The sequence below is a fragment of the Ursus americanus genome, chromosome 36 (assembly GCF_024610735.1).
Source record: "Ursus americanus isolate L20-20 chromosome 36, mUrsAme1.1.p, whole genome shotgun sequence".
NCBI classification, from domain to species: Eukaryota; Metazoa; Chordata; class Mammalia; order Carnivora; family Ursidae; genus Ursus; species Ursus americanus.
Genome location: NC_142162.1, coordinates 11,300,850 through 11,316,074, shown reverse-complemented (window position 1 = coordinate 11,316,074; position 15,225 = coordinate 11,300,850). Strand labels below are relative to the sequence as shown.

Here is a 15,225-nt window from a genome sequence, read left to right as displayed (position 1 = left end):
TGCAACTATCATATAATCCAGCAATTCCACTTCTGTGAATATATCCAAAGGAAATGAAAATACCACACCAAAGAGATATCTGCAACCCCATGTTCATGGCAGCATTGTCTACAATAGCCAAGACATGGAAACAACCTAATGTCCATCAATGGATGAATGGACAAAGACATTGTGGTATCAGTGGAATATTACTCAGCCACAAAAAGAAATCCTGCCATTCACAACATGGATAGATCTTGAGGGCATTATGCTAAGTGAAGTAAGTCAGACAGAGAAAGAAATACTGTCTGATCTTACACTTAAAAAAATCTTTTAAAAAATGCACAGAAAAACTGAAGCAGGAGTGGCAGGGGGCAGGAGGGGGGATTGGAGGAAGGTGGTCAAAACTTCCAGTTATAAGATAAAAAAGAACTAGAAATGTAATGTACAACATGATAACCATACTCAACTGCTGTATGGTATATGTGAAAGTTGTTAAGATAGTAGATTCTAAGAATCCTCAATACCAGGAAAAAAGCTTTTCTTATTTTTTTTGGTATCACTATGAGATGATGGATATTAAATAAACTTACCATGGTAATCAGTTCACAATATATGTAAATCAAATCATTACGCTATACACCTTAAAATACAGTGCTGTATGTCAATTAAACTGTATCTCAATAAAACTGGGGGAAAAGAAAATATCAAGATAACAAGCACATGAAGATGTACTCAATGGTCGTTAGGAATATGTAAAGTAACCGCAATAAGATACCATTAGTCACTCACCGGAACAGTAAAATGTAAAAGCCTGACTATATCAAATGCTGGTGAAGATATGGAACAGCTAAAACTTTCATATGCTGCTGCGGTGAATATAAATTGTCAGAACCATTTTGGAAAACAGTTTGGCAGTTGAATGTACATCTATAATAAAACCCAGACATTTAATTCTAGGTATTTACCCAAGAGAAATGAAAACAGATGTCTACACAAAGACATATGTGAATGTTCAAGGCAGTTTTATTTGTAATAGCAAAAACTGGAAACAACCCAAGCCCATCAATAAGGTGGTATTGTTTGGTATATTTATACCACGTGTAAAATTATTAGACGTGAACTGCTGTCATATGCAACAATGGGATGAATCTCAAGATGTTCCAAAATAACTCAATCTTCTTTCCCAACCTATTCCAGTGTATGGCACTATCTGGTTCTGAAAATTAAAAGTCAAATCATCCTCTCCAAAGCTCTCCTTTCCCACAATCCAGTCCATTACAATGTCCTAGTGATTTTTCTCTTCAATGTATTTTGATACTTGGTTTCTCTCCATTTTTACCACTATCAGTTTAGTCCAAACTACCTCATCATCTCTCACACCGCTACTCTTTTTTTTTTTTTTAAAGATTTTATTTATTTACTCGACAGAGATAGAGACAGCCAGCGAGAGAGGGAACACAAGCAGGGGGAGTGGGAGAGGAAGAAGCAGGCTCATAGCAGAGGAGTCTCATGTGGGGCTCGATCCCACAACACCGGGATCACGCCCTGAGCCGAAGGCAGATGCTTAACCGCTGTGCCACCCAGGCGCCCCACACCGCTACTCTTATCCAGCCTCCATTCTTGCCTCCTTCCAATGAATTCTCCACACAACAAACAAAAATACTTTCCAGGTGAACATATGATCATGGCACGGTCTCCCCAACCTTGTTCAAAATAACCATGCAGTGGCTTTTTACTACTCCTTGGATAAAAGCCAAAATACTTAACATGGCCTAAAGGATCTAGACAGTTTGGCCTTTACCTATGTTTGAGGCCTCACTTTGCAACACTCCCTTACTTCCATCCCTGACTTTCACGACCTTGTCTTTTTTCCCACCACAGAGCCATTTTTTTTTTTTTTACATAGGATTCCTTCTGTCTACGACCTCTTCCTAGCAGATAACTTGTTAATATTATTCAGATCTTAGCTTAGAATTACATTTTTAAAAAAGCATTCCTTGACCTGGTTACCTGCTCAAAACACAGTTGCACCTCAGTTTTGCTTGATGAATTGTCTAAGTAACACACAGCTTCTCCACTACACAATGCATGATGACACAGACATTTTTTTTTTTTAAATCACTTTTATACCACCAGCCTCTAGTAAAGATCTGGCAGATACCTAGACGGACCTCATAAATATTTCTAAATGAATTAATGAAGAATTAGAAATTATGTGTTCCTAAATGAAATAACATGGACTTGGTGACACATTTTAAATGGACTACAAGCAAACCATCTAATCAAATGTCCTGTTTTTAAAAAGAATTCCAATTAAACCATCACATAGTGTCTTTCTTCTTTCCTTCCCGCAGTGTGTTCCAGAGGCAATTACTACATTCAAGGCACTGAGACATAGCAGTGAATGAGACAGTCAGGGGCCCTGCACTTATGCATCATCTGGTTTAACTTGACTGACTTTTCATTTCAAAAGTTACTCTAAGGCCAGATGACTTGTTTCCTAACCTCTATGGAGAATACATCATTTTTTAAAAAATAAATCCTTAACTTTCTCATCACTCTGAGGCAATCTTGTTCTATTTTATGGAAGACTTACTATTTTTTAAACATACAGACCTGAATAATTTTAATTATCTACCTAATTACATGTCTAATCAGAATGAGAAGCAAGGTACAAAGAATTAAAATGGAAAAAAGTATACCTCTACACAAAAAAACTTATATACAGACTAGACTACAAGGAAAAACTTAAGAGCATATGCTCAAAACGTCCTTCAAAGACAGAAGTTACAAATGAAGAAAAATAATTGAATAATCAAAAACTTACTTTTTCAGAAATCTGAAATAAGTTACATCTAAGAACTCTGATCTCAAGATGTCTACTTGATAGCACATAGTCACACAAAATGTTCTCCCACCGTGTTTAAACTGATCATCCATAAAGCAGACTTGGGATAAGAAATTTGCTAGAACATATTTGTTTTTACAGTGTTGATGGTTTTAAACTAAGTAATGAGGACTTGGTATGTCAATTTGCAAAATGGCTGACTAAGATTATTGTCACAGAAACAAGTTTTTCCTTCTACTTCTCTAGTGTGTATGCTAAAACAGAGATCACATCTACAACCAAGGATTAGCAAATCCTAACATATACAGGGTTATTCCATTTTATTTTCTTCAAAATCTCTTCAGAGTGAACCAAATTGGAAATATTCCAATAGCATGCTGGCAAGTTATAAAGATGGCTTCCTAACTTGTTCATTTAATAACTTCTATTAATAAATCCCCATCATCATACCATCATTGATGGCTCCTGAACAGGAACACAGTCTGATCACCCAGCATAGACTATCTCACAGAAGAGATCTCAAAACTTAGTCACTGTAACATATTTGCCTTTTTTAAACGTGCTGGAGGATTTATCAAGTTCAGTTTAGTTCTATGTCCTAATAAGTGTTACTAGTTTAATCCAAAATATATCATCTGTGTATGTAATGAAGGTGGCTCCTAACTTTATCATCCAAGTCACTGTTGAATTATTCAATATTGTCCCAAGGGAGAGATTCCAGTGGCGCATCACTTTAGGTTGACATAGAACCAAAAACCAACAGCCAGAATTTATAGAGTATACAAAATGGTTTTCACACACAATGATAGTTGAGCCTTCATTTATTCAACAGATAGTTCAGGAACTGAGTGCTAATTCTATGCCAATCATTGGGTAGATACTGCGATAAAACAGTGATCCTTCCAACTCTGTAACAGTGATTATCAAAATGTCATCTCAGAACCAGTGGCTGCAGCATCACCTGGGGAACTGCTATTAAAACTAGTTAAAACAGGCCTCACCCCAGATCTACTAAATCTGAAAATCTGGGGGCAGGGCCCAGCAAGCTATGTTTTAACAAGCCTTCCAGGTAATTCTGATGCATCCTCAAGTTCAAGAACCACTGCCTGCAAAGTAGCCCTTTGCATTCTATATTAGAAAAGCGAGGCTCAGAGAAGGAAACAGATTTGAGATACCAAAGAGACTTCTTCCTACCATTTATTCCCAGGGATTAGAAAAATGTCTGGCATATAACATGGGCACAAAGATTTGTTGGATGAAAAAATGACCGAATCCTCCAAAGAGTTGTGCTATCACCCAATTATGACTATAACCCAAGCAATATAATCCTAACTTCTTGAAGATATACATATCGATAATGAACACCCTTCTGAAAAGAGAAATGTTCACCATGACATCAAGAATTATAACTTAAAAACTAATTATTTTTGACTCTTGCATAAAAGAAGTTACCAAAGGTGACCACTACCAGAACTACTCAATTTTTATGTACCTTGTTATTTTGCCTTGATTTACTTAACTCCAATTTATACTTTTCTGCTTCTTCTAGAGCTCTATTCAACCGAACTTCTGTAGCACTTTGGTTACTGGCAGCCTGTTTTTGTAGTCTTCTTTTATTTTCTAATTCCTGCATGGCAAAAGATATATGGAACAATTATAAATATGTCACAAGTTCCCTCCATTACTCTGCAACATTGTCCATTTCCATATTCCTCGCTTTCTCCCAAATTTTACACACATTTACACACACACACCATAGGCTGGGGGCTGAGCACTGAATGACAGAGGTCTCAGGGAATTCTTACCCTGAATTGGTATTAGAAAGATATATCCTTAAAGAAGTAGTCATGAATTAGGCTTTCAAATTACTTTTTGTTTGGAATTTTCTATCTCTTTCTATATAGTATAGAGGTCCTCTATATTTATTTTATAAGCAACCCTTTGTACTATAGTTCTTCCTTTGGGAACCTCCCCAAAACAGCTATGTAAGGCACAAACTCTCATAAATACTGTGTTTGTATAAACCTAACAAAGTATATCATATAAGAAATATTTGTTAAAAACAGCATTCTACATTAGCCTTACAGGGAAAATCCCAACTCTGAGCAAAAACAACAGATCTTATGGATTCATGTTCCACATCTTGGGGTAGGTTTAGACTTGCATTTCTGCAAATATTCTAAGAGATGCTGTTGCAGAGAGTCTACAGAAGAAACAAACATGTAGGATAAACTCCAAACTACCATAATCTGGCACTATAATCTCGTCTCCTGCAAGATGTTACCTTCAGATAGGTCTCTCAAACAGCTATCATGTTTCTTGCCTTTAAGCCTCTGCTCATCTCAGCTCTTCCTTCTGCCCTGATCCCTCCTCCCTGCTCCTCATTTTCACGTAGTCAGCACCTATCCATCCTTTGAGACTCAACGAGGGGTGTACATGAGGGTTTTACCTCCTCCAAGAAGTCTTCCCTCATTATCTTCCTCATTCTCATCCCAGGCTGGATTAGGTGCCTTTTTCAGAGCTTCTATGACACCTTGACACACATATATCATAGTACCTGCTGTGCAGAACTGAAACTATCCATTTACTTCATTTTCCCCACAATTAATGTAAGCTCATTGAGGATAGAAACGTTCTTAATTTCTGTATTCCTGGAACTTTAGTGGCATAGAAGAAGCACTAATGACATGTTTACTCAACTGAATTTATTTTGTAATATTTAACTCACTCTTCTTTGCATCCCCTACAATGCCTAGTACAGAGCCTTATATACAACAGATATTCAATAAATATCATGGAATTGAAATGATGCAGTAAAAATGCAGTTGTCTGTTTTCTTCTTTCATAACTTTTTTTCCTCCTGGCTGTATCACTGTGTTTTATTTGAAAACTGATCTCCCTGGCCCTAAGTAATTAAGGGCGAAACAAAACAAAACACAACAAAACACATGCTGCTCTTTATGTGGGTTTTTAAACAAATCAAACTGTGTATGGATACCATCTGCCATCACCAGCCTTCTTCACAGCTTTGTGGGTGGTAGCTACAGTAAGAGCAAGCTTGATTTATTTCACTGTTCACATGGAAAAGGCAGAAATTCTCATTAGCTACAAAGTCCACAATTCTAGCTGCCTCATTTCAGCCTCTACTCATAAGAATATGAAAATAAATCTTTGCCTTTCTCTTTCTTGCTGGTGACTTTGTAACCTACTTCACAGAAAAATGAAAACCATCCAACACCACATTATGGTCCTCTACCCGTGAATCAATACAGCCCCCTTCCTGGGAGAAGTGATAAAGAAAAAAGGCATTAGAAAAGCAAAATACAAAATAAAGTATTCCTATATGAGCAAAATTTCCTTAGCTCCACTAAGGAAAAGGAAAACATTACCAAAAACTTGAAAACATTTCTGTTTTTAATCACACTCAAGTACTTTTTACAAAGTGCAGACAAGATACCAATATTTTTTATGAGAGAGCTTATAAGCTGAAAATAATAAAGTAAATCTATTGTTACCAAAAAAATTAAGCAGTTTACGTGTTGTTAGAAAAGAATTTTAGGAAAGATTTCAAGCCCTGGATTTTACATTAGCTTTAAAAGAAAAATCTAGATAGCCTAAAGAAATTAAAATCTCACTTTAACACTCAAATACTATGAGAGCCAATGAAAAATAATTTGCCATCCTAACTTCTAAAGCATTCATAAGGAACCAGGAGAACGCAAGAATAGAGACAGCTATGTATCGGTAGCCACAGCACTGACAAAATGGTAGCAAATGCTTTAAGAGTAACACAAACTGCCACAGTAATTCAGAAGAGGAATAATAAGATGACAAATAAATGATCAGGTAACGTTCTAGAAACAAATGGCTAAGGTACAAAAAGCAATAGACTTGGGAGTCAGAGAACCTATGAGCTGTGGTAGACTCAGTTTCCATATCTGAAATTGGTAGTAATGATATATACCTAATTACTTATTCATATTTATTGAGCACTTATTATGTGCCAGGTACTATTCTACATCAATGATGGGCACACAAAATTAAGAATATATACAATGGATAATTAAGTAGTGCATCATGAAACATACGCTGGGGGAGAAGGGAATAAAGAACTGGGCAGGAGGTGCAGATCTTTATAATAAAAACATATGACTACACACAACTATCATATGTATGTGATAGCAATTTGTAAACCATATAATATTAAACAAAAGTAAGGGCCATTAATACCATGGCTTTGCAGGACACATATAGGCAAAAATTTAAAAGCTTTCTTTGCAAGATAAGGACCTGAAGAAATTAAGAAAATGCTTTTGAGGAGTTCTGCTATGGAAACAAGAAAGAACAAAAGCATCTTTAGGAAATGATACACATCTCAATTTTAGCTGGAGTGAAAGATAAAGAGAGAGCAGACTTTTTTTTTTTTTTAAGTGAGTTACTAAGGATAAGCCTATTTGTGTGACATAATCCATGATCAGAGAAACTTACGGAGTGCACCTACTGACTTCAATTTGACCAAAAAACAAAACAGAGATTAAGGCTTCCACCCATGATGAAATAAAAACCTAACATAAAAACATATTGTAAACAACTAAAAAAATAGTCAAAACATGTTAAATAACTATTTAGAGATAAAGGAAAACAGTAGGATTATGATGCCTGAGAAAAGAGAAATAAATGGAGTAGTCCTACAACCACCCTAGCATTCTGCCTGGAGGCAATATCCACACTGTGGGTATAAGGAGGAGAAAATACAAACAGAGCCAAGGTCTGCTGAGCTGAGACAGAGATGGAAGCTGGAGGAGACTGAGGCAGCTGGAATTTCTGAGAAGGGTTCAAATAAGGAGGAACTCCATTAGGAGGGAGCTTCAGGAATCTACACAGGATAGCTTTTGAGTATACTGAGGACTCGGCCACACCTAGTGGCCACTCTAGACACACCCCAGCCAAACTTAAAAACAGGCCTCAAAAGGACTAAACTGGCAAATAACTACCTGTGTTCAAAGAGCACATTAAACACAGATACTCAACAATATAATGTTGTTCACAATGTCTAGCATCCGGTATAAAATCACTAACTAAGCCAAGAAGCAGGAAAATGTGATTGATATCCAGAAGACAAAGTCAATAGAAACAAATCCATAAAAGAGAAATATGATGGATCCAGCAGACAAGACTGTCAAAACAGCTATTTTAATTATGCATGTTAATGTAATGAGGACATCAATTGAGAATATAAAAGAGAATCAAATGGAACTTCTACAGATGAATAATATATCAAAATGAACATTTCACTGGTTAAGAGCATATTAGACACTGCAAAGATCAGTGAACTATTGAAGACAGCAATAGAATCTATCCAAATAAAAAATATAAAGGAAAAAAAGGTTAAAAACATCAGTGACCTAATATCACTGATATATTATCAGTGGGATAATATCAAGTGGTCAAACAAAAGTATAATTGAAGTTACAGGTTGGGAGAGGGAAAGATGGGGTACAGAAAAAATACCGGAAGAAATAACGGCCAAAATTTTCCAAATTTGATGAACACTATAAACCCACAGATTCAAAAAGTTCAAAAAACTTCAAGCAGAATAAACACTCCCCACACAAAACTGAGAAAACACATCATTATGAAATTGCTGCAAACCAATAACAAAGAGAATGTCTTAAGAGCAAAGATAAAAGATACAAAAATACAAGGGTAGAATTACTGTGAACTTTTTGTCAGAAACGACATAACCCAGAGGACAATGGGATGATACCTTTAAAGTGTTAAAAGAAGACAGAAACTTTTGATTAATAATTCTGTATCTAGTGAATATCCTTCAAAAATTTAAGGGGGTTCAAACACACACAAGTGCACACAAAACTGGTGAAATCCGAATAATGCCTGTGGATTAGACCAATGTCAGTTTTCAGGTTTTAATATTGTACTATTATTATGTTAGATGCTATCAAATACGGAAACTGAGTGAAGGGTCCACAGGACCTCTATTATTTTCACAGCTTCCTGTGAATCTGTAATTTTCAAAATAAAAAAAATTTAAGTAAGGAAAAATACAGTCTTTTTTCAAAGAAACGAATACAAGGAATCAGTGACTAGCAAACTGGCCCCACAAAGATTGAAAGGGTAGTCATTTCAAGCAGGCATATAGAAAAACAGATCTAAAGAATGAAGACTACGAGAAATGGCAAATATAAAAGGCATTTTCATATGTTAAGCTCTTTAAAATATAACTAAAGAATTATTGTGGGATTTATGACATTATAAAAGCATAAAGGAAAGGAGGCAGAAATAGAATATACTATTGTGAGGGTCTCATATGTGAAAGAATATAACATGATTTGAAGGTAGACTGTGATATGGTAAATATGTTTTTTGTGTTTTATGTAATATAATTTATGCATGTAAATATATTTTATGTTTTTTGAGCTAAATGTAACATAAAAATATAAGAGACATAGCCAACAGTGGAGAAAAAAGCAAAATACTAAAAAATAATTCAGAAGAGGAAAAAATAACAAAGAAAGGTTAGAAAAAAATAAGAAACAGCAAGATGATAAATTAAAACCCAAACATCATTGCATTAATGTAATTGGTCTGAACATGCCAGTAAGAGAGAGAGACCATTGAAGTGGATGAAAAAGCAAAACCCAATTATATACTGGCTACAACAAACCCATTTGCAATATAAAGGCAGATAAAAAGTAAAAAGTTGAAAAAAGATATACCAAGCAAACATGAAGTATAATAAGGCTGGAATTACTACACTAATATCAGACAAAGTAAGTAGACTTTGGAAAAAGGAATGTTATTAGAGATTTTTAAAAAGTATTTCATAATTACAAAGAAGCATTAATCAAAAACACTATAATCCTATATATGCAGCCATCCAAAATAGAGACTAAAAATACATAAAGCCAAAACTGATATAACTGAAAGGAGAAATAGACAAATCCACAATTCTAGTCAGAAATTACAGCACCACCACCTCTCTCTCAATAACTGACAGAACACTTGAACAACACTATCAACAAATTTGCCCTAATATTTACAGAACACTCCATTCAACACAGCATACTATATATTCTTTTCAAATTACATGAAGTATTCACCAAAAGAGGCCAAATGCTGGTCTGTAAAACTACTCAAGACAAATTTTAAAAGAATGAAATCATAAAGTATAGGTTCTCACACCACAAAATTAAATTAGAAATTAACAGAAAGACATAAAAAATCCCCAGTTATTTAGAAATTAAACAATATACTTCTCAATAATCCTAATGGTCAAGATAAATCATGAAGAAAATTAGAAAACACTTTGAACTTAATAAATATAAAAAGACAACATCAAAATTTGTGGAATGCAGATAAAGCAGCACTTAGAGGAAAATTTATAGCTTTAAAATGCTTATGTAAGAAGAAAAGTAGAAAATCAATTGTCTAAACTTATACCTTAAGAATCCTGAAAAGAAATTAAACCCAAATAAGGATGAAGGAAGTGCTAAAGGGTAGAAATCGATGAAATAGAAAACTGACAAAAGAACAGAGGAAAGTCAATGAAGCTAAATAATGGATCATGGGCAGTTAAATGAAATTGGTAAGTATCTAGCTGGACTGATAAAGAATAAAAGAGAGAAGAGACAAATTATTAATATCAAGAGTGAGATAGGTGTCATTATTACAGATCAAGAAGGCATTATAAATATAATAAAGGAATATTAAGGATAAATTTATGCCAACAAATTTGATAACTTAGATGGGATGGAAAAATTTCTTAAAAAACACAAACTACCAAAACTAACTCAAAAATAAAAAATAAAAATAGACTCATCCACTAAATAAACTGAATTGATCATTAGAAGCCTTCCAAAAAGAAAATTCCCCTCCACATGGTTTTGTTGATGACTTATATCAAACATATAGATCAATGTAGCAGAATAGACAGTCTAGAAATAGACCCACATATATGGTCAATTAATTTTCTACACAGGTGCCACGGTAATTAAATTGAGAAAGAATATTTTCAACAAATGCTAATTGTATGAAAAATAAACGCTGACCCTTATTCTCATGACATATAAACAAAATTAACTTAAAATAGATCACAGATCTATTCATATACTATATATGTGTGTGTACACACACACACACATACACACACACACACACACAAAGGCTAAAACCATAAAACTCCTATAAGAATACATGAAGATTTTCTCCCATGGGGTGGGCAAAGATTTCTTGAAAAAAGCACAAACTAGAAAATAAAATAAAATAAAATAAAATATTGGAATTCATCAAAATGTAAAACTCTTTCGAAAAACAGTGTTAAGAAAATAAAAAAGCCAAGTAAGATTGGAAGAAACTATTCACTAAATATTCTAGCAAAAGAATTATATAAGGAAACATAAGGAACTCCTACCTCAACTCAATACTTTTTTAAATGGGCAAAAGGTTTGAACAGATCAATAGTCATAAAGGAAATACAAATTAAACCATAATGAGATACTAATCTTCTGCCCCCCTAAAATAGTTAAAATTCAAAAGATTGACAATACCAAGTGCTGATGAACTGGACCAACTGAAACTCTCATATATTGCTGGTGGGAATGAAGATGGTACAATCACTTTGGAACAGTTTGACAGTTTCTTATTAAGTTAAACATACACTTTTCATAATACCCAGAAATTCTACTCTTAGGCATTTATCCAACATCATGAGTCATATTGGATGTGCATGTACAAAAACGTGTCTATATAAAAATTTGTATATGAAAATTCATAGTGGCTTTGTTTCTAACAGTCCAAAGTTGGAAACAACTCAAATGTCTTCCCACTGATGAACAAATAAACAAAATGCAGTACTACATAAACAAAGACTACTCAGCAAAATAAGGGAATGAACCAAAAAATATGCAACAACGTTAATGAATTTCAAAATCATTATGCTGAACAAAAAAAGCTAGCCATAAAAAAGCACATACTTATGATTCCATTTATATGAAATTCTACAACAGGGAAAACTAGTCTGTAACGAAGGAATGCAGATCAGTGTTTGGGCCATGGTTGGAGGATGCAGATTTAGGGGAAGGAAGACAAAGGAAATTTGGGGGAGGTGATAGAAATTTTATCTGGATTGCAGTGGTGGTTATAGGAATATACTATTTTGTCAAAGCTCAATGAACTGCACAATTAAAACAAGTATATTTAATTGTATTTATTTCTCAATAAAACTGATTTTAAAAAGATCATTATTTTTCATGACACATCCCTAAAACAGATCATTAACTGAAAAACAAAATTCAATGCTGAAATAAAATGTTTTCTGTCTTTATATTTTAGAAATGGCTCTACCTGTTAGTGTAAGTTAATATGCATAGTTTTTTAAATAGTTCGCTTTTATAGGTGTGTTTTTAGAGATATATGGTGAGCAGAATTAGCAAAAAAAAAAAAAAAAAAAATCAATCTTGAGCTCCACATAACCCATGAGAGCTGTTACACCTCTCTTCCTGGTAGGTAGGTAAGAATTCAAGATGGGAAGTTCAGAGCTAATGAAAGTCACTATAAAAATCTTCAGATAGTCAATGTATCCTAACAGCGTAGAACACTCAATGTGAATCAAAGGTTTCAAATATTTAACTCTAAACAACGAGATTTTGGAATAGCTGTGTGTTAAAGACCACTTAATTTTGAGGGGCTGGAGAAAGAGTCTACGTGATTTGTAGGAAGAACACACACTTTGGGGATCAGACAAACATGTGCTCTGCCACTACCTGTATGACCCTGGGCACTTCGTTTAACCTCTCAGATTCAGTTTCTCTTTCTGTAAAATGTTTTGCCTGACACACAGAACTCAAAAAAATGTTAGTTCCACTTCTGCCCATACAGAAGTAGAGTTATAATCAATGTAGTCATTTGAGAACATTAATCTATTGATAGAGTACGAGATAAAATGGATGAGGAAAAGAGAAAGGACATAAGATAACCAGTGAGAAGGATTCAGAAATAAGATAATAATAGCTTGAACCAAGAAGGGGCAATGGAAATTAAAAAGAAAAAATGAATGCAAAACATTTGAAGAATGCACAGAATGGGTATAAAGGCCAAGAATAAGAGAATCAAAGATGTAGGCAACGTTTCAAGGTTATGTGAAATGACAATGATGATAATACCAGAAACTTGGTTGCATGATGACAAATGATAAAGTAAAATGACAAATAAAAACACTGGTTTCCCAGATACAACATTTTTTTCTTACAACATTTGTCTATATTTTTTAGACCAACATATGAACCACATATATAATTTTAAATTTTCTAGTAGCCGCCTTAAAAAGAAACAAGTAAAATTAATTTTAATACTATATGTCCCTTATCCCAATATATCTAAAATATTTTAATATGTAATCAATATAAAAATATTTTTTTATTCTTTATTAAGTCTTCAAACTCTGGTATTTATTTTAAACTGACAGCATGTCACAATTGGGACTAACCACATATAGTGAGCTACCATATTGGATAGCACTGGCTTACACTATTAGATACTATAATTAACTTTGATTTCCAGATATATAGGTAATCAAAATGTGGTATATCCATTCAATGTTACACTACTCAGTAATGAAAAGGAACAGACTACAACATGGATTAACCTCAATTGCCTTATGCAAGTGAAAAAAACCGACTCCAAAGCCTACTAAGTGATTCTATGTGATTCTACTTAGGTGACATTCTGGAAAAGGCCAAAACATAAGAACCAAGACCAGATCAGTGGTTGCCTTAGACTGGAAGTAGTAGGAGGACTTGACTAAATTCACAAGGGAATTTTTAGGGATGGTGGAACTGGTCTGTATCTCAATTACGGTGATAGTTATATGACTATGTATTTGTCAAAACTCACAGAACTGTACACTTAAAAAGGGTGATTTACTATACACAAATTTTATCTCAATAAAGCCAATGTTAGGACATTTATTATCAGAAGATAATGCTAATTATATAAGACCAAAATGGTCAAAAATATGCTCTTAAATGAACACACTAAAGAAAAACATAGTAATAAAGGCATAATTTCTTACTCCCTACCTTATATTACATAATTTCTACCATTAAGTCTTACAAAGTAATACCATACAGTATGTTTTATTTTTATTATCTCATTTGTACATTCATATACATTTTTTAATGGGATAGCTTATTTAAAATATATTTTCCCCTTAGATTTGCCAGCAAAAGCACAAACAACCAAAGAAAAATTAGATACACTGGACTTCAACATTAAAAAATTGTGTGCTTCAAAGAACTGTAAAGAAAGTGGAGAAACAACCCAAAGGATAGGAGAGGTATTTAGAAATCATATATCTGATAAGGGACTTGTATCTAAAATATATAAAAACATTTACTACTCAATAATTTAAAAATCCTAATTTAAACAATGGGCAAAGGATCTGAACAGACAATTCTCCAAAGAAGATACAAATGGCCGATAAACATATGAAAAGATGCTCGACATTTTTCCTTATCAGAGAAATGCAAATCAAAATGACGAGATAACCACTTGATGTGAGTAGAATGGCTATAACCAAAAAGACAGTCTATCGTGTCGGTGAGGATGTGTAGAACATGGAACCCTCACACACTACTGGTGTAAATGTACAAATGGTACAGCTAGTTTGGAAAACAGCTGACGGTTTTTCAAAAGGTTAAACACTGGGTTACCATATGATCCAACGATTCTACTCTGAGGTATATACGTAAGACAAATGAAAACATGTCCACACAAAAACTTGTATGTTAATGTTCACAGCAGCATTATTCAAAATAGCCAAAACGTGGAAATAACACAAACGTCCATCAACTGATAAACAGATGTGTTATAGCCATACAATGAATATTACTTTAAAAAAAGGAACGAAGTACTGACCGATATGTACTACAACATGGATGAACCTCAAAAACACTCTTAAACAAAAGATGTCAGTCACAAAATACCTCACATTGTATGATTCTATACATATGAAATGTCCAAAATATCCAAATCTATCAACAGAAAATAGATTAGAAGTTGCCTAGAGCTGGAGGGGAATGGGAAGGAGAGATGGGGTACAGTGACTAAAGGGTATGGAGGGTCTTTTTTGGGGTGACGAAAATGTTCTAAAATTGATCATGGCGACAGCTATAAAACCCCTGAATATATTATAAGCCACTGAACTGTGTACTTTAAAAGAGTGATTTGTGGGGCGCCTGGGTGGCACAGCAGTTAAGCGTCTGCCTTCGGCTCAGGGCATGATCCCGGCGTTATGGGATCGAGCCCCACATCAGGCTCCTCCGCTATGAGCCTGCTTCTTCCTCTCCCACTTCCCCTGCTTGTGTTCCCTCTCTCGC

General features: G+C 34.3%; 1 protein-coding gene across 6 annotated transcripts in view; it reads right to left on the bottom strand.

The window, feature by feature from the left end:
- The window catches only part of TEX9 (testis expressed 9), a 202,807-nt gene that overhangs the window by 25,581 nt on the left and 162,001 nt on the right, over positions 1 to 15,225 (bottom strand). For 5 of the 6 annotated variants that reach the window (XM_087859191.1, XM_087859192.1, XM_087859193.1 and 2 more), the window contains one exon: positions 4,323 to 4,457. The exons of the other annotated variant lie outside the window; for it this stretch is intronic. In XM_087859191.1, coding sequence (XP_087715317.1) covers positions 4,323 to 4,457 — 135 coding nt within the window. The remainder of the gene's footprint in view (positions 1 to 4,322; positions 4,458 to 15,225) is intronic. 6 annotated transcript variants of the gene reach the window in all.